The sequence below is a fragment of the Mesoplodon bidens genome (genome assembly GCF_964165515.1).
Source record: "Mesoplodon bidens genome assembly, chromosome: 5".
NCBI lineage: Eukaryota > Metazoa > Chordata > Mammalia > Artiodactyla > Ziphiidae > Mesoplodon > Mesoplodon bidens.
In genome coordinates this window covers 70,137,128-70,157,941 of record NC_138161.1, presented here as the reverse complement: position 1 = coordinate 70,157,941, position 20,814 = coordinate 70,137,128, and the positions used below count along the sequence as shown (strand labels likewise).

Here is a 20,814-nt window from a genome sequence, read left to right as displayed (position 1 = left end):
TCCCTTTCCCAAGTGACAGCCACAAAACAAACATTGTATCACACCCCATCTAAACAAAGGATAAAGATAAACTAAGAAAGAAATATCTAGTAATGTGCTCTGTAACCTTGAGCAACAGCTCTCCCCTTTCTGGGCCTTAGTGTTCTAACTTAAATCCAGAAGACTATAAGCTCTAACACCCAGCCCAAAAATGATCTGACCAGACACAGGCCAAACCCCACCCCAAGCCACCTGGAGATTTTACTATTCAGGAGTCTTGGCTCCTCCCACTTCCCTTTCAATCCCTTGGTTAAATAGCTTCCCCTCTAATGGCTTTTGCCCTGGAAGCAGCATGTCCAAACTCCAGCCAGAAGCAGCTTACCCCAGCATGAGAGCTGCCACCCTCCTTGTGGCCAGGGCAGCAAGCCTTCGCCTTAGCCTCCTGCTTTCCTTCTGGCTGGATCGAGGTGTGGGAGCCAAGGAGCTGAGGTTTGTGACATTGGTGAGTAGACTTTCCTCATTGCTTTTCCCTTAAAATTGTTACCAGCAGGGTCTGAAAATCAAATGTCAGGTTTCATTTTACCCTAGTGTAGTCTCCTGAAGACCAAACTCAGATAGCTGAATATGCAAGTTCTGCAAGTTCCTCATAATGAAGAGCGAACATGTCCTGACAAAAGCCTGTTTGGTTTGGTTATTTTTTACTTAGCCAGTGTTAGTTATCTATTCACTTACTTTACAATGCCTTGAATGTAGATTCCTTTTGATAGCTACTCGAGGCCAGGAGACACCTCCTCTAGGTCTGTTTAGCACCAGAAGCTAAACTGGCTTCATTCAATTTAATGATTATATGTTGGCAAGCCAAAAAAACGTCATTTTCTGAATTAAGTAGCCCCTTCCCGTTTTCCTGATGTATTTATAAGCAGCCTTTGAAGCATAAAAGTAAAGCTAAACTCAAGTTGTAGGATGACTTCCTGAAACATAGATTTGGTTGACCATTAAAATCATGTTTTTCCCCACCCATGGTATGTGTGACAAGTTAGGAAAGGGGAGATGGGGCAGCTACTGTATGTTGTCAAGGAAAGAAAATATACTATTGGCATCGCCTTAAAAAATAGATAGGGAGAGAGTTTGCAAAGTAAAGGGGATTTACTACTTTACTGTCTTGGAATTAATTCCTTTGTATCTCTCGCTTTCTGCATGGTTTTTGATTCTCTCTGTTTCTCTTTCTCTTTTTTCTGTTTTACTCACTGTCTGTCTCTGCCTCTGACCCTCTCCTTGCAATTTGCAGGCTTTCTTGATCTCTTTTTCTTCATCACATTTTTTCATTTGATAGAGTGAAAGTATGCTGATAAGTACATTTCCTTTCTGAAAGAATATCCAAAATTTATTTTTATAATTTCAAGGAAAGTCAACTTTTACTTAAAAATTAAACATGAAGTTCTTATTTTTCTCAGCTTGCTGTACTCAGGACTCCTTTCTTTACTTTCTAAAGAAAAATTTCATAACCATATGTTTATGCAAATCATGATTTTTAGTCCAATAAATCTTTACTAGGTCATGAGTCAATAATGAGAGAGAGAGAGACCAGAGAAATATATCATCAATTTATTTATGAATGATTCACAAGCTGTCAGGCTTCTGTGTTAAAAAAAAAAAAAAGCTGCAGAACACTGTGTACTTTATATAGGGAAATCCATGTGAGTTAGACTTTTACTTATATCAGTGTGTTCCTTGCAAACATGTGCATAAGCAAGTGTAGGGACTCTGCAGGAATTGTACTGTCAACACCATGACAAGCTGGTTGAGGGGTAATCCTCTTTGGGATATTACAGTGAACTCTCAGCTAATGGCATCTGGTCCATTCTCTCCTCCATGTTTTACAACAGCTCAGGCTGACTTCCCTTGGCTACCAAACTGTTGTGGGTTTCCTTTCTCCCTCTCTACTCTCAGTTAGCATGTGTTCAGGGACTACAAGTCAATACTAAGTTAATACCTAAGAAAAACCTTACAAAGGTAACTCTCTAGGAGCTAAAAAATTTAACAATTATCACACATGACTAATGTTAACAATTTTTCCTACCTCAACTTTCTTCCATTAGTGGTAGATTAAGGGCAACTTAATACATCTTCCTTTGCTGGAAGATACCACTGTCTTCTTTTTACTGATTACAGAGAATATCTGACTGTAAATGGTTCAATTATATACCCAGGAAATTCCCTAGAAAATTATTAGGAGAACAAGAATAAAAGAAATGTACCTCTGATTAAAGTGATAATATTAATGACAATAACCAATAGTTACTTAAATGCTTACTATGTGCCAGGCACTGTTCTGAAATTTCAATGGATTATGTTACATTATCCTCCCAACAGCCCTATAAAATAGGGTTACCAGATAACACAGGATGTCCTGTTAAATTTGAACTTCAGATAAACAGCAAATAATTTTTTAGTTATGTGTATGTTTCCATGCAATATTTGGGCATGCTGCATTTTTGTTTGCTAAATCTGGAAACTATTCTATAACGTTTTTGTAAAAACCTTATTAACCCTATTAACCCTGTTTTATAGATGAAGGAATTGAGGCACAAAGAGATTAAGTAACTTGCTCATGATCACACAGCTAGGATTTGAACCCAGGCTGTATGATCCCAGAAGCCTGCCCTTAATCACTAGACACATTCTGTTCCTGCTGTGTGTCCCTAACCCAGCACATGAAGCTGAGGCTTCTCCATCCAGTGTATTGGCTTCACTCATAGTCAGCAAGTGGTTTCCTTGCTTTTCTACTGTGATACAAAAAAGAAAACAAATCTTCCCCGGTTCTGAAAAACTGTTCTTGGCAGAAAGAGCAGGAAACTGTCCGGTTCTTGTTCTCTCTCATGAACAGAGTCACCACATACTCTTTTGAAACAGGTTCACCAATGTGCATCCATTGGGATGCTAGTTTGACAAGTTGTTAACAGGTGTTTCAATAGTCAAATCAGATTGGAGAAGAAAACGTGGGTTAAAATGTTTTTAGAGGTCTCAAATGCAGAACTTTTCAGAGTCTTTAATATTCTAATATGTACTGTGGCTTTCAAGGAAAGGATCTAGTAAATCATATTTCCTAAATTTTGACTACAGAATACACCTGCTCTTTTTTTCCATAATGTCTCATAGAAAACCCTTAGAGAATTGCTGTTTTATAATTTATAGAGAGAATAATAAGTATGGTGGGTCTCAAGGTACCCATCAAACAGCTTCAGTAATTTTCACTCATGTCCATCCTTGTTTCATCTATATGCTGATGCACTCCTAATGGACTTTTTAAAAGTAATCCCATATATCATTATTCCATCCATAAATAGGGAAATGCCATTTTAAAACATTCTCTCTCTCCTAAGCCAGGAAAAACCACAAGTTCAGGTGATCTCAAAGAGACTAATTCCTTCTCATTCTACCTGGGTTTTACAAAGAAAGGGATGATAAGTCACAAAGTCTCATTCTTCGTGGTTAACCATGCAAAATTTCTGCTAAGTAATAGAATATCCTTGATGCAAATCGCCTCCAAATCTTCAGCACATCATCTCTATCCTGGGATGGGTAACTTCCATACTGTGGTTAGGTAAACTCAAATGGTTCTGGCCACCACACACTTTCAGGGATGGCAGACCTTCTGGGTTTTTCCTCAATCCTCCTAGGAAAGCCACAGATTGACAATTTACTGGTCAGGCTGGCAGTCTAATACTGTTACCAGTTTTCTAATGCTATGTGCTAAAATAAAAGTTCAAAGCCATACCTAGGAAAATATTGAACTTTCATTAATTCAAGTTCTAGCATCATTTACCAGGTACAGGACTGAGAACAGGTCACTTAATCCATCTGAGCCTCAAATTTCCTAAACTTATAGTTGGGGATAATGATCATAACTATAATTTCTATTTCACAAAGTCGTCTTTAGGTTCAAATGGCATGATATACATATGTAAGTGTGAACCATGATACAAATTTAAGGTGCTGCTGTTAGTCACCAGTCTAAAACAGAAACTTTCCAACTTTTTGGATAAAATCTAGGTGAGCCTTAATTATTCAGTTTTTAAATTGTGGTAAAATACGCAGGACATAAAATTTTCCATTTTAAGTGTATAGTTCAATTGCATTAGGTGTATTCACATTGTTGTGCTACCATTAAAACTATCCATCTCCAGAATTCCCTTCATCTTGCAAAACTGAAACTTCATATCTATTAAACAGCAATTCCCCAGCCTCCTCCCCTTCAGCCCCTACAATCACCATTCTACTTCCTGACTCTATGAATTTGACTACTTCACGTATCTTGTGTAAGTGGAACCATACAGTACTTGTCTTTTTGTGACTGGCTTATTTTACTTAATGTCCTTAAGGTTCTAGATGATCCTTCATTATTTTTCAGCAAAGAAAACTTTAGGTATTAGATAGTTATCATGTCCTCTAGATCCACAGGCTAACAGCTTACCTTGTTTGTACTCAAGTCTCCCCCACCTGTGAATTCTAATGTATTTTGTCTTGGGGGAGACACACATCTGTACGTAAGTATGGCTTGAGGAGGGGAGAAGCTGGAGGGGAGAATAGAGAGGGGATACTATCACAGATCAGGAAAAACACAGTGAAGACCTGAGTTGGATCAGAAAGCAGTAGAACTGGAAAAGAAAAAAAAAAGTTTCTTTTAAAAATTGTGAGGAAAAAAAAATAATAATAAATAAATAAATAAATAAAAATTAAAAAAATAAAAATTGTGAGGATAGAAGAATCCCTGTGGGTTGACTGTGGATATTAAGGAAGAGAAAGAAGTCAAAATGACCCTGTTTTCTAATTTTGATTGTTGAAAAAATGACGAAGCCATGAAATAGGGTACATGAAAGGCATTAAATATTTGAACTTCTTAAAAAGAAATATGAGAGGGAATTCCCTGGCGGTCCAGTGGTTGGTACTCAGTACTTTCTCTGCTGGGGCCCTAGGGTTCAATCCCTGGTTGAGGAACTAAGATCCTGTAAGGCATGTGGCTCCACCAAAAGAAGAAGAAGAAGAAGAAGAAGAAGAAGAGGAAGAGGAAGAAGAAATGAAATAAGGGATATAAACACCAAAGAAATTTATAATATTATGTACTACACAATACCATACAGCACAGTGGTTAAAAGTACAGGCTCATGAATCAGACCACCGGGGTTTGAATGCCAGCTCAACCTCTTCCAAGCTGTGTGACTTTGGATGAGTAACTTAACCTACCTGTGTCTCAGTTTCCTCATCGGTAAAATGGGGATAAGAGTGCTTCATGGAGTTATTGTGAGGCTTAACTGATTTAATACACAAAAGTACTTAGAAGCCTATCTGGTAAATGTCTAAAACATTGTAACCATTGTGTTGTGTTGACTATATACAGTCACACAATTATCTCATGTATCTTTTATAATGTTCACATAACCAGTTAATTAAAATGTCAATATTTTTCTATTTATTCTTTTTATTCTCAAAGAGTGAAGTGTTTTCATGTCTTTTTTCATTTAAAATTGATCAGTTTTCTTCCCAGCTTTGGGCCCCTGGCACAATAAAAACTGGAAATATATATATATTTAAAATGTGACAAGAAGTTAAACAGATTTTACTCATTTCAACCATTGTTTGACTTACTAATCGGCTGATTTATTGGTCCTTCTTAACTTTTGGCTAGAATAGATTACTGATTGCCCTTTTATTTGCCTTCATCTTCATTGTTGTTTGAACAGTACCCTTGAACACAGACAGAAACTTCTCAAGTCCTATAAACCTCTTTTTCACTTCTATTAAAATAAGAATTACAGTTACAGCTACCATACTGTAAGCATCCACTAGATGCCAGGCTCTTTGCATTTTGTATTTTGAATCCTCCAAATGACCCAGTAAGGCATGTGACATTGTCTTGTTATTACATAACAGTAATGGAAAGGAGCTGTGGTATACTAGGTGTTGTAACTCTCCAACTAGGTGGCACATCTCCAACTTGTGGGCTGGCTTATAAAAGACGTACAAGATAAAACTTTTCCCTGGAAAACAAAAACCAGGGTTCTTGCCTCAGCTCGCAAACAGCCCTTCAATCTCTCTGCCCTGCACTGTGGCTCCCTAATCGCCAGGGCCAAAGAGCAGCAAAGCCATCCATGGAGACCTACAGGTCTTTCAGAGACATTTGCTGGACAGACCACTGTGCACTGAGGGTTGGTACTGGGACAAGTAAGAGGTCACTTCAGTTTACTTTCACAGGCTTCTCCCACTTTTATGCCAATGCATTTTGCAAATTTTTCATGTGGTGAACTGATCAGGGACATTATATTGGGCTCATGTCATTTCAGTCAGCCAGCTTGCCACCATGGGCTCTTGAAAGCTTTCAAAGTGCCCTAAATCCAAAGGAAAAATTAGTTTTTCTTTTCAGTCAGGGAAATAAAAGTGGGGGAGAGATGATTAGAAATTAATAGAAATATTTCCCTTTGCTCAAATGGTAGCTCTTATTTGCCCTAATATGCTGCCCACTGTTGCCAGCAGGAAAGGAATACAGCAAGTAGCTAAGTTAAGGCCTGAATAATATTTATAACAATAACAACCAAAATAATAGTGACACTCATAATAACAAATCTCATGTACTGAGTGCATCCTATGTGTTCAGTACTATGATGATGGCTTTGCATATATTACACATTTAATTCTCGTGATCCTCCTGCATAGGAAATAATGATTTTCTCATTTTACAGTGAGGGAAATCAAGACATGCAAAAGTTTGAGTTAAATCATTTTCCCAGGATCATCTGGCAAGGTGTTGAACTAAGGTCTAACCGACTCAAGCCCAGAGCTTTTCTGAGACGTCATGCAGTTCCACTCAATATAACACATAGTTTCATCCCTCCCTTCTCCTGCAGGCCTCTGTATTCTCCTATGCCCTGGATACCTCTCATTAGCGTGCCAGGCCTTTCGGCCTTCCTCATGGTGAGTGCAGGGCATATTCCTAGCCTGAGTCCTTTCACAGCTAGTCGCCTTCCCTTCTTGCCTCTGAAGTGGCATTCATTTACTTGACTCATTCATTTCTACCCAAACTCTTTCACTTTTTAATTCTCTTTACTAACAGAGTTATTTCTCAGTTCCTCAAAGAAGAAAATAAAATAAACTTTAATTCATGGCAAGGTTTGTGCATCAAGAGGTTTTTCATGAGCATACCTAACAAAATAAGGAGTGGAGTTTAATGCCTCGAGCAAAGTTCCCTTTTAGAATTTCCAGAATCATCCCAAAGTTGTGTGATGTGTCTTGAATTCCAAACCTGGAAGGACGACATGATGGTTTATTGGACTCCCATCTAATCTAGAGGCAGACTCATTGTTCTAGAAGCAAAGTCACAAATGCAGGGCATAAGGAGAAAGATAAGAGAGTGAAATAAAGGAGGAAAAAAAGAGCACACACAGCACACCTTGATGATAAGTAGGGATGAAAACTCAAAGCCCTTGTGAAATGAGAAGATTGGAAAGAAAGTCATTGTGTACCTAGAGGTAGCTGGACCCAACCCAAGATTCATTCATTCATTAAAACAAAGCACATTGTGTGTTACTTACTGTGTGTCTGACACTGTTTTGGGGATAAAGTGGTGCCCATGACAGCAAAGATTCTGCTTTCAGGAAGTTTATGGGGAGATGAAGCCAGATACTTAAAAACACATGCACACACACAATTTTAAAAAAACAAGAAAATATTAAGGAAAAAAAATGAAACCATGTGATGAGAAAGAGATGGAGCAGGCATTACTTGATACTGGGTGGTCAAGAGAGACCTCTCTGTAGAGGTTGTCTTTTCAGGACAGACCTGAATTCAGTGACCAAGTGAAAGTGCCAGGAGATGCAGAAGCAGGACATCCCAGGCATATAGAACATGAAGGCCCTGAGGCTGGAGCACACTTAATGTATTGAATAGAAGAGCAGAGTGTCCTTTGGCTAAGCGTGCTTAGCAAGAATGTAAGGGGAGAACATGGTGGTGGGCAGGGCTATATTAGGTAGGGTCTAGTGAGCCATTGTAAAGACTTTGGATTTTATGCAAAGAGTAATGGGAAATGATATAATATCTGACAGTGAGAGGGAATAAATTAAACAAGACTGGCCACACATGAGTTGATCATTGTTGGAGCAAATGGTGAACTCATAGGGGCTCATTATAAAAATCTCTATTTTTTTATATCTTTCTAATTTTCTGCAAAAAAAATAAATGTAATAGAATGAGAGGACATTAGAGAGTTCTAAGCAATCAGGAGACTATTCTGATTAACATTTTAAAAAGAGCACTTGACTGCTGCCAGGGAAGGGGGACTGGACATCATGTCCTGCAGTCATCAGGGTCTCGACATCCTACACAGTGCACCAAAGCTGGTTAGCAGGCTCAAGGGAGCAGGATCAGTCACATGGGTACCAAACCGTGGTTCTTTCTAAAAAGTTACCTGTGATTTAAAAGGGTGAAGTGAATGTGATGTGGTGGGGAAAACAATGGGCTAGCAATCATGGAAAGTAGGAGATCTGCACAGCTAACTCCATCTCTCTGAGCCTCCGTTTCCTTATTTTTTCAGTGCAACAATAGTGCTGACCTGTCCTCACAGAGTTGTAAGAATTAAAAGAGATGGCAGGTTGTACAAAATCATGGAGGGTAGCACAATCATAATGGGTTGTTATTATCTTGGATGTCTTCCTTTTGCAATTACCACCAGTACTGCAAATAGCCCTACTGCTAATAATATAGTCTTAGATTTCTAAATGATTTGTTGGAGTGTGATTGCTGGACTGAGAACAGAGGTTATAAATATGGCAGGAAAGCAGTTAAGAAGATTGCCCTGCACAGACTTAAAAAAATGCCTGGGCATAGTCCAAAGGCTCCAGCTAAACTGGAGAAATTTCAGAAGCTCAAGAATACTACCTACGTGTGCTTGAAGGCACAGGTGTGTGAGCACACACACACATTTTGATTTCTAGCACTGGAGGTGGGAGATGGTTTATTAAGTGTTTCTGTGGAACACCCCTTCCATAGAGTTCATAGCATGTTTGAGCCACTACCTCAGAAACCCTGAAAACCTATGGAAATGTAAGCAAGTACAATTATTCCTGACCTGTAAAAACAGAGCAGGAAAGCTTGCCCATGTCCCAGGGTTTTGTTCCAGTTTTGCTCTTTAAAACATTCCTCTAAGGGGACGGCACTTGTTTCTTCTCCCCAGGCCATGCTGTCATTTAGTTGCATAACCTCAGTTTTATCTTTTAAATATTTGGGGATGTTTCTTACATCAAGGTTTTGGTTTCCTCTGATGCAACATAACCCTCCCCCCGCCACACACACACACACACACACACACACATAGCTTCCAATCTTAGTTAATAAAAATCCCCAGATTCCAGATCGTCCACTGGTGGGACACTGAGGGGTATGTTTGACCAGAGAGAAGTAAGCCTTTGCATGGGTTCAGAAGCTGGTGGTGGATTCACACAGCCTGTGTTTGCACCTCTGCTCTACCACTTACATACTGTGTGACCTTGGGCAGGTCACTTAACTAAAGTCAGTGTCCTGGCTTGTGAAATGAAGATAATGATAGTAACTGCTTTGTATCATTGATAAGAGTATTAAATGTATGAGAAGCACTTAGCACAGCTTCTAGGACAAAGCAAGCCTTCAAAAAGTATTGAGGGGTTATTGTGGTTATAGGCTGGTAAGAAGTGTTGTAAATTATTTTACTACAATGTCTCTCATTCAACTTCTCTTTGGCTAACTCAGTGGCTCTCAACTAGGGGTGGTTTTGCCCCCTAGGGGACATTTGGCAATGTCTGGAGACTTTTTGACTGTCACAACTGGGGAATGCTACTGGCATCTATGGGGCAAAGGCCTTGGACGCTGCTAAACATCCTACAATGCACAGGACGGCCCCCACAGCCAAAATGTCAACAGTGCTGAGGTTGAGAAGTCCTGGAAACTAAATGATGTAGGCTTTATAATTCAATGAAACCATATAATAACTTTAGTTACTCAGATCTGGGATCCAAAAAGTGTAAAAAGTGTTTTGATTGTAGAAACAGAAGCACTAATGATTAGCCTCGACAATTTCTGATCAAGTCACCCCTAGTGGCTAGTAACTGTAGGTGCTCATCAGAGAGTATGCAGCCTTTCTTCCAGCCATGAGGTGACCATTCATGACAATAATTCCTTACCTGACCAAAACAGTTTCTTAAGATTCACCACACCATTGTCCCTCTGTTTGCCATAGCCTGTTCTACTGAGATTTCAATTTCTCACCAGTTCAGGGGGCCAAAAGATAAGTTTTATTCAGACACCAGAGACACCATCCAGGTTTTAGAAGCCTCCCTCATTTTCCTGGAATCCCATCTCAAAGATGACTAAAGTCTGAGATTGTTCTAAGGACACTTCTGTGTCTGATGAACTATTTTACAGGATTTTAAAAGAGCAGCCTCTTGGATTTATTTCCAATGGAGCATCTTAGCCAGGTAATAAGAGTGAAAGGGCAGGAAATTTCAGAGAATTCAAGTTGTTATGCAGCTCTCCTCTGTATTAAACATATTTGCTGACACCAGTGCAGACTTCATCTTGTATTTATTGAGTTTTTCTTTCCTTATCTTTTGCTTAAAAAATAGCTTTGTGTTTGGTTTGGTATTCTATTCAGAAAGCATAATAGAATCAAAGAACCAATGTTGCAGAAGTATAGACTACTCTCCCCAAAGATTAAATGTGCAATCAAAAAAGCACAATGTTTATTTTTGTGTATGGTGTTAAGGAGTGTTCTACTTTCATTCTTTTACATATAGCTGTCCAGTTTTCCCAGCACCACTTATTGAAGAGACTGCCTTTCTCCATTGTATATCCTTGCCTCTTTTATCAAAAATAAGGTGACAATATGTATATGGGTTTATCTCTGGGCTTTCTATCCTGTTCCATTTATCTATATTTCTGTTTTTCTGCCAGTACCATACTGTCTTGATTACTGTAGCTTTGTAGTATAGTCTGAAGTCCAGGAGCCAGATTGCTCCAGCTTTGTTTTTCTTTCTCAAGATTGCTTTGGCTATTCGGGGTCTTTTGTGTTTCCATACAAATTGTGAAATATTTTGTTCCAGTTCTGTGAAAAATGCCATTCGTAGTTTGATAGGGATTGCACTGAATATGTAGATTGCTTTGGGTAGTATAGCCATTTTCACAATGTTGATTCTTCCAAAGCAAGAACATGGTATATCTCTCCATCTGTTTATAACATCTTTACTTTCTTTCATTACTGTCTTATAGTTTTCTGCATACAGGTCTTTTGTCTCCTTAGGTAGGTTTATTCCTAGGTATTTTATTCTTTTTGTTGCAGTGGTAAATAGGAGTGTCTCCTTAATTTCACTTTCAGATTTTTCATCATTAATGTATAGGAATGCAAGAGATTTCTGTGCATTAATTTTGTATCCTGCTACTTTACCAAATTCATTGATTAGCTCAGGTAGTTTTCTGGTAGCATCTTTAGGATTCTCTATGTATAGTATCATGTCATCTGCAAACAGTGACAGCTTTACTTCTTCCTTTCTGATTTGGATTCCTTTTATTTCCTTTTCTTCTCTGATTGCTGTGGCTAAAACATCCAAAACTATGTTGAATAAGAGTGGTGAGAGTGGGCAACCTTGTCTTATTCCTGATCTTAGTGGAAATGCTTTCAGTTTTTCACCATTGAGGACAATGTTGGCTGTGGGTTTGTCATATATGGCCTTTATTATGTTGAGGAAAGTTCCCTCTATGCCTACTTTCTGCAGGATTTTTATCATAAATGGGTGTTGAATTTTGTCAAAAGCTTTCTCTGCATCTATTGAGATGACCATATGGTTTTTCTCCATCAATTTGTTAATATGGTGTATCACGTTGATTGATTTGCGTATATTGAAGAATCCTTGCATTCCTGGAATAAACCCCACTTGGTCATGGTGTATGATCCTTTTAATGTGCTGTTGGATTCTGTTTGCTAGTATTTTGTTGAGGATTTTTGCATCTATGTTCATCAGTGATATTGGCCTGTAGTTTTCTTTCTTTGTGACATCCTTGCCTGGTTTTGGTATCAAGGTGATGGTGGCTTCATAGAATGAGGTTGGGAGTGTTCCTCCCTCTGCTATATTTTGGAGGAGTTGGAGAAGGATAGGTGTTAGCTCTTCTCTAAATGTTTGATAGAATTCGCCTGTGAAGCCATCTGGTCCTGGGCTTTTGTTTGTTGGAAGATTTTTAATCACAATTTCACTTTCAGTGCTTGTGATTGGTCTGTTCATATTTTCTATTTCTTCCTGATTCAGTCTTGGCAGGTTGTGCATTTCTAAGAATTTGTCCATTTCTTCCAGGTTGTCCATTTTATTGGCACAGAGTTGCTTGTAGTAATCTCTCATGATCTTTTGTATTTCTGCAGTGTCAGTTGTTACTTCTCCTTTTTCATTTCTAATTCTATTGATTTCAGTCTTCTCCCTTTTTTTCTTGATGAGTCTGGCTAATGGTTTATCAATTTTGTTTATCTTCTCAAAGAAACAGCTTTTAGTGTGATTGATCTTTGCTATCATTTCCTTCATTTCTTTTTCATTTATTTCTGATCTGATCTTCATGATTTCTTTCCTTCTGCTAACTTTGGGGGTTTTTTGTTCTTCTTTCTCTAATGGCTTTAAGTGTAAGGTTAGGTTGTTTATTTGAGATGTTTCTTTTTTCTTGAGGTAGGATTGTATTGCTATAAAGTTCCCTCTTAGAACTGCTTTTGCTGCATCCCATAGGTTTTGGGTCGTTGTGTCTCCACTGTCATTTGTTTCATTTTAATTTCCTCTTTGATTTATTCAGTGATCACTTCGTTATTAAGTAGTGTATTGTTTAGCCTCCATGTGTTTGTATTTTTTACAGATCTTTTCCTGTAATTGATATCTAGTCTCATAGCGTTGTGGTCAGAAAAGATACTTGATACACTTTCAATTTTCTTAAATTTACCAAGGCTTGATTTTTGACACAAGATATGATCTATCCTAGAGAATGTTCCATGAGCACTTGAGAAAAATGTGTATTCATTGTTTTTGGATGGAATGTCCTATAAATATCAATTAAGTTCATCTTGTTTAATGTATCATTTAAAGCTTGTGTTTCCTTATTTATTTTCATTTTGGATGATCTGTCCATTGGCGAAAGTGGGGTGTTAAAGTCCCCTACTATGAATGTGTTACTGTCGATTTCCCCTTTATGGCTGTTAGTATTTGCCTTATGTATTGAGGTGCTCCTATGTTGGGTGCATAAATATTTACAACTGTTATATCTTCTTCTTGGATCGATCCCTTGATCATTATGTAGTGTCCTTCTTTGTCTCTTCTAATAGTCTTTATTTTAAAGTCTATTTTGTCTGGTATGAGAATTGCTACTCCAGCTTTCTTTTGGTTTCCATTTGCATGGAATATCTTTTTCCATCCCCTAACTTTCAGTCTGTATGTGTCTCTAGGTCTGAAGTGGGTCTATTGTAGACACCATATATATGGGTTTTGTTTTGTCTCCATTCAGACAGTCTGTCTTTTGGTGGGAGCATTTAATCCATTTATATTTAAGGTAATTGTCTATATGTATGTTCCTATTCCCATTTTCTTAATTGTTTTGGGTTTGTTATTGAAGGTCTTTACCTTCTTTTGTGTTTCTTGCCTAGAGAAGATCCTTTAGCATTTGTTGTAAAGCTGGTTTGGTGGTGCTGAACTCTCTCAGCTTTTGTTTGTCTGTAAAGTCTTTAATTTCTCCATCAAATCTGAATGAGATCCTTGCTGGGTAGAGTAATCTTGGTTGCAGGTTTTTCTCCTTCATTACTTTAAATATGTCCTGCCAGTCCCTTCTGGCTTGTAGAGTATCTGCTGAAAGATCAGCTGTTAACCATATGGGGATTCCCTTGTGTGTTATTTGTTGTTTTTCCCTTGTTGCTTCTAAAATGTTTTCTTTGTATTTAATTTTTGACACTTTGATTAATATGTGTCTTGGCATGTTTCTCCTTGGATTTATCCTGTATGGGACTCTCTGTGCTTCCTGGACTTGATTAACTATTTCCTTTCCCATATTAGGGAAGTTTTCAACTATAATCTCTTCAAATATTTTCTCAGTCCCTTTCTTTTCCTCTTTTTCTTCTGGAACCCTTATAATTCGAATGTTGGTGCATTTAATGTTGTCGCAGAGGTCTCTGAGACTATCCTCAGTTCTTTTCATTCCTTTTGCTTTATTCTGCTCTACAGTAGTTATTTCCACTACTTTATCTTCCAGGTCACTTTTCTGTTCTTCTGCCTCAGTTAGTCTGCTATTGATGCCTTCTTGAGTATTTTTAATTTCATTTATTGTGTTGTTCATCATTGCTTGTTTCATCTTTAGTTCTTCTAGGTCCTTGTTAACTGTTTCTTACATTTTCTCTATTCTATTTCCAAGATTTTGGATCATCTTTACTATCATTATCCTGAATTCTTTTTCAGGTAGACTGCCTATTTCCTCTTCATTTGTTAGATCTGGTGGGTTTTTATCTTGTTCCTTCAGCTGCTGTGTGTTTTTCTGTCTTTTCATTTTGCTTATCTTACTGTGTTTGGGTTCTCCTTTTTGCAGGCTGCAGGTTCGTAGTTCCTGTTGTTTTTGGTGTCTGTCCCCAGTGGCTAAAGTTGGTTCAGTGGGCTGTGTAGGCTTCCTGGTAGGAGGGGACTAGTGCCTGTGTTCTGGTGGATGAGGCTGGATCTTGCCTTTCTGGTGGGCAGGTCCATGTCTTGTGGTGTGTTTTGGGGTGTCTGTGGACTTATTATGATTTTAGACAGCTTCTCTGCTAATGGGTGGGGTTGTGTTCCTGTCTTGCTAGTTGTTTGGCATAGGGTGTCCAGCACTGTAGCTTGCTGGTCATTGAGTGAAGCTGTGTGTTGATGTTGAGATGGAGATCTTTGGAAGATTTCTGCCTTTTGATATAACTTGGACCTGGGAGGTCTCTTGTGGACCAGTGTCCTGAAGTTGGCTCTCCCACCTCAGAGGCATAGCACTGACTCCTGGTTGCAGCACCAAGAGCCTTTCATCCACACGGCTCAGAATAAAAGGAAGGAAATGTAGAAACAAAGAAAGAGGATAAAAGAAAATAAAATATAGTGAGGTAAAATAAAATAATTAAAATAAAAAAATAATTATTAAGAAAAAAAAATTTTAAGTAAAAAACAAAACAAAACAAACGGATTGATAGAACCCTCGGACAAATGGTGAAAGCAAAGGTATACAGACAAAATCTCACACAGAAGCATACACATACACACTCACAAAAAGTGGAAAAGGGGAAAAAATAATTAATCTTGCTCTCAAAGTCCACCTCCTCAATTTGGGATGATTCATTGTCTATTCAGGTATTCCACAGATGCAGGGTACATCAAATTGATTGTGGGGGTTTAATCCGCTGCTTCTAAAGCTGCTGGGAGAAATTTCCCTTTCTCTTCTTTATTCTCACAGCTCCCGGGGTTCAGCTTTGGATTTGGTCCCGCCTCTGCATGTAAGTCACCAGAGGGCATCTGTTCTTAGCTCAGACAGGACAGGGTTAAAGGAGCCGCTGACTCGGGGGCTCTGGCTCACTCAGACCGGGGGTAGGGAGCGGCACTGAGTGCGGGGCGAGCCTGTGGCCGCAGAGGCCGGCGTGACGTTGCACCAGCCCTAAGCGTGCCATGCGTTCTGCCAGGGAAGTTGTCTCTGGATCCCGGGACTCTGGCAGTGGCGGGCTGCACAGGCTCCCCGGAAGGGAGGTGTGGAGAATGACCTCTGCTCACACACTGGCTTCTTGGTGGCGGCAGCCTTAGCATCTCATGCCCGTCTCTGGGGTCTGCGCTGTTAGCCACGGCTCGCACCCACCTCTGGAGCTCCTTAAAGCAGCGCTCTTAATCCCCTCTCCTTGCGCACCAGGAAACAAAGAGGGAAGAAAAAGTCTCTTGCCTCTTCGGCAGGTCCAGACTTTCCCCCGGACTCCCTCCCGGCCAGCTGTGGCGCACTAACCCCCTGCAGGCTGTGCTCACGCCGCCAACCCCGGTCCTCTCCCAGCGCTCCAACCAAAGCCCAAGCCTCAGCTCCCAGCCCTGCCTGCCCCGGCGGGTGAGCAGACAAGCCTCTCGGGCTCTTGAGTGCCGGTCGGCACCGATCCTCTGTGCGGGAATCTCTCCGCTTTGCCCTCCACACCCCTGTTGCTGAGCTCTCCTCCGCGGCTTCGAAGCTCCCCCACCCCGCCTTCCGCAACCCGCAGTCTCCACCCGCAAAGGGGCTTCTAGTGTGTGGAAACCTTTCCTCCTTCACGGCTCCCTCCCACTGGTGCAGGTCCCGTCCCCATTCTTTTGTCTCTGTTTATTCTTTTTTCTTTGGCCCTACCCAGGTACGTGGGGAGTTTCTTGCCTTTTGGGAGGTCTGAGGTTTTCTGCCAGCGTTCAGTAGGTGTTCTGTAGGAGTTGTTCCACGTATAGATGTATTTCTGATGTATATTGGTAGGCAATGGAGACTGAAGATGCTTGAGCAAACTGTCATATGGTTTGAGCTGTAATTTGGGGAGTATTCATCTTCCCAACTTGTGTAAAGGAAACTGCTAGTGTTGGAGGGTCTCCTGCAGAGGTGGAGGGGCGGCTGAAGCTCACTGTGAGGACTAGCCAAAAGCTTTTTCTGCATCTACTGAGATGATCATATGGTTTTTCTCCTTCAGCTTGTCAATGTGGTCTATCATGTTGATTGATTTGCGTATATTGAAGAATCCTTGCATTCCTGGGATAAACTCAAATTGATTAAAGACCTAAATGTAAGGCCAGACATGATAAAACTCTTAAGAGGAAAATATAGGCATAACACTCTATGACATAAATCACAGAAAGATCCTTTTGGACCCACCTCCTACAGAAATGGAAATAAAAACAAAAATAAACAAATGGGACCTAATGAAATTTAAAAGCTTTTGCACAACAAAGGAAACCATAAACAAGATGAAAAGACAACCCTCAGAGTGGGAGAAAATTTTTGCAAATGAAGCAACTCACAAAAGATTAATTTCCAAAATTTACAAGCAGCTCATGCAGCTCCATATCCAAAGAACAAACGACCCAATCCAAAAATGGGCAGAAGACCTAAACAGACACTTCTCCAAAGAAGATATACAAATTACCAAAAAATCATGAAAGGATGCTCAACATCACTAATCATTAGAGCAATGTAAATCAAAACTACAATGAGGTATCACCTCACACCAGTCAGAAAAGGCCATCATCAAAAAATCTACAAACAATAAATGCTGGAGAGGGTGTGGAGAAAAGGGAACCCTCTTGCACTGTTGGTGAGAATGTAACTTGATACAGCCACTATGGAGAACAGTATGGAGGTTCCTTAAAAACTAAAAATAGAATTACCATGTGACCTGGCAATCCTACTACTGGGCATATACCCTGAGAAAACCACAATTCAAGAAGAGTCATGTACCACAATGTTCATTGCAGCTTTATTTACAATAGCCAGGACATGGAAGCAACCTAAGTGTCCATCGACAGATGAATGGATAAAGAAGATGTGGCACATATATACAATGGAATATTACTCAGTCATAAAAAGAAGTGAAGCTGAGTTATTTGTAGTGAGGTGGTTGGACCTAGAGTCTGTCATACAGAGTGAAGTAAGTCAGAAAGAGAAAAACAAATACCGTATGCTAACACATATATATGGAATCTAAAGGGAAAAAAAGTTTCTGAAGAACCTATGGGCAAGACAGGAATAAAGATGCAGATGTAGAGAATGGACTTGAGGACATGGGGAGGGGGAAGGGTAATCTGGGACCAAGTGAGAGAGTGGCATGGACATATATACAGTATGAAATGTAAAATAGATAGCTAGTGGGAAGCAGCTGCATAGCACAGGGAGATCAGCTCGGTTCTTTGTGACCACTTAGAGGGGTGGGATAAGGAGGGTGGGAGGGAGATGCAAGAGTGAGGAGATATGGGGATATATGTATATGTATAGCTGATACACTTTGTTATAAAGCAGAAACTAACACAGCATTGTAAAACAATTATACTCTAATAAAGGTGTTAAAAAGCACGATGACATGCATACAAATTCAGTAGGATGTTCTTAAATTGTTGAAAATTAGATTTTTTTAATCTTCCACTGGCAAGTTCTTTATCCCTAACCTCCTAAAAACTAATAAATCATTGACTCAAGATGGTCAAAAATTGTATGTAGCATTTAAAAGCCACTATTATTATATGTCAAAATGTTAACACTATTATTACTGTAATCATAATTAAGGAAGGAATACTTCTCATCAGAGTTTGTCTACAATAAAGTGATCTTGCTAAGCTTTGTGTTCCTTCTTGCCCTGTCTGATGTGTAAACCGGTCTCCATGTGTGGGTCAACTGACTCCTAATGGGTCATCATCTTATTATTCACATTACCTGAAACAATAACAGTTCACTAACAGTTTTCCTGTGTTTCACGTAATGTGAATAACAAGATGATGAGCCTTTAGAATGTGTTAGTGAACTTAGAACAGCAGTTCTTAACCTGAGATTTACTTGGGGAGGTCTTTAAAATCCTAATGCCCTGATGCATCCCAAACTAATTAAACTAGAATCACAAGGGGTGGGATCCAGTCCTCAGAATGTTTTTTAACTCTCCAGGTGATTCCAATGAATAGCCAAGGTGGAGAACCAGGGGTTTACAAGAAAAATCTATCATTATGAGCAGAGGTAAAGCACCTAAGTTAAGTTTGTAACATTACTACCTCAATCTATTTTCAGGTTTTTAGGCATGGAGACCGAAGTCCCATCAAAACCTTTCCTAACGACCCCATTAAGGAATCATCATGGCCACAAGGATTTGGCCAACTCACTCAGGTTGGTTGGATTTCACCAACAAGTTACTGATGAGTCTCAAGGGAAACTCTGTGGGATTGTTACATATTGAAACCATATGACTACTTTACTCATATCTGGGAAAGTGTTTTGCACAGTTACCTGGGATCTAAAAAGTGTAAAGTGTGTTTTAATTGTGGAAAGAGAAGCACTAATGATTAGCCTCAACAATTTCTGATCATGATCAAGTCACCCCTAGTGACTAGTAACTGTAGGAAAACTGTATGGAATTGCCTGTTTTGATCTTTTTTACCCTGTTGGCTTTATTAAAGCATAAGAGTCGTGCATGGACAACAGAATACATGAGCTTAAAGGTGCTGAAGAGAGCCAAGAATTGCTTACAAGCCAGTTTCTCAGGCTCCACCTGAGAAAGTAGAAAATAATCCTGAATCAGCAGAGTTGGGAAAACATGATTCCTTTGGAAGTGCTGTTCCTGAAATTGATTTTTGGTCAGATGGATGTATTGGGATTGAACCTTTCTGGGGAACAAAAGCATCTGTGGTCATGTTCCAGTGCCTGGCCCCCTTCACCTGTAAGAGTGGATTACCCTTCTGTTTGGAGTCACAGGGCCACGTGTGTTGCTTCTGTCCTGACCAAAATGTTGTTTAAATATATTAAGAAAATGTCATAGAATGTTTAGTGTTGGATACCTCCAAATTTAATGGGTCTTGATCTTTGCTAAACATTGGAACTACTCGGAGAGCTTTACAAAATATTGTTTTCTGCCTGGGAGGTTCTTATTTAATTGATCTAGGGTGCAGCCTGGACATTGGAATTTTTAAAAACTCCTTGGCTGATCAGTTGACTCTAATGTGTAGCCAAGGCTGAGAATTACTGCCCTAACTTAATAGTCTCAATGAGGAGAAAATTCAAAGAGGCTATTTGAGGCCAGTATCTTCCAGCTCCCAGGTCAGAGCTCTTCCCACCATAGACTACATTGCTTCTGGCTCCCTGAAAAAGAGAAGAGTTATAAAAACTCAGGGCTGCTTCATAATGCTTATGGCTCTGTCGAGACTCCTGTTCCCTTGCAAAGTTCCAGTAAAACCAAAAGATTCTTCCAGACTGTGGGATCTGGATTCTTCTTATGGTATTCTCTTGACTAGCCACCAGTTTCTCCTAAAGCAATATTGCTCAGCCTTCCAAGTGCAAATGAATCATTTGAGGATCTTGTCAAAATGCAGATTCTAATTCATTGGGTCTGACATGGTCTGAGATTCTGCATTTCTAACATGCTCTTAAATGATGCCCATGGTGCTGATACATGGCCATTTTGAAATAGCAAGGTTCTAGAGTTCAAATTCCTGCCCTTGATTAGGTACTTCCAATCTGTGTAGTGACAAAGCAATTGTTCTGAGTTCAATGGTTCTCAAAGTGTGGTCCCTGGATGAGTAACATCACCATCACCTGGAGACTTCTCAGAAATATAAATTCTCTGGCCCTACCCACTGAACTAGAAATTGTGGGGTTGACTCCTGGGAATCTTTGTTTTTAATGAGCTCTCCAGGTGATTCTGTGCATGCTCTTGTTTGAAAACCACTGCTCTATAGAAGATGAGTACTTCCTTTAAAGTTAGCTTTAAGTTAGAACAACAAATTACACCCAAAGTACCTGCTTCTTCAGCTATCCAGGTCATTCAGGAAACTCACAAACCTCAAAGCACACATTATTCTTTTCCTACCTCTTTTCCCATCTAGAAGGGTAGCCAGGAGTGACAAACAAATGAGGGAGTGCGACCAAGCAGAAGCCACAGTGATCACATCGTTTCTGACCCCTGAATCTCTGGTGAGGCTCTGGATTACAGACAGAATAGAATGCAATGTTTCCCAAAGCATGGCTCTACTACATTGATCTGAATCACTCAGGGCAATTGTCAAAATGCAGGCTCCAGGGCTACACTCAGGATCCAATGAGCTGGAATCTCTGGGGGAA

At 39.7% G+C, this 20,814-nt stretch overlaps 1 protein-coding gene across 1 annotated transcript in view; it reads left to right on the top strand.

Moving 5' to 3' along the window:
- Positions 1 to 367: 367 nt before the first annotated feature.
- Positions 368 to 20,814, top strand: part of ACP3 (acid phosphatase 3) — a gene marked incomplete at both ends in the record, with an annotated part of 40,886 nt that continues 20,439 nt past the window's right edge. The window contains 2 exons of the mRNA XM_081235873.1: positions 368 to 481; positions 18,772 to 18,867. Of these exons, the coding sequence (XP_081091999.1) occupies positions 368 to 481; positions 18,772 to 18,867 (210 nt within the window). The remainder of the gene's footprint in view (positions 482 to 18,771; positions 18,868 to 20,814) is intronic.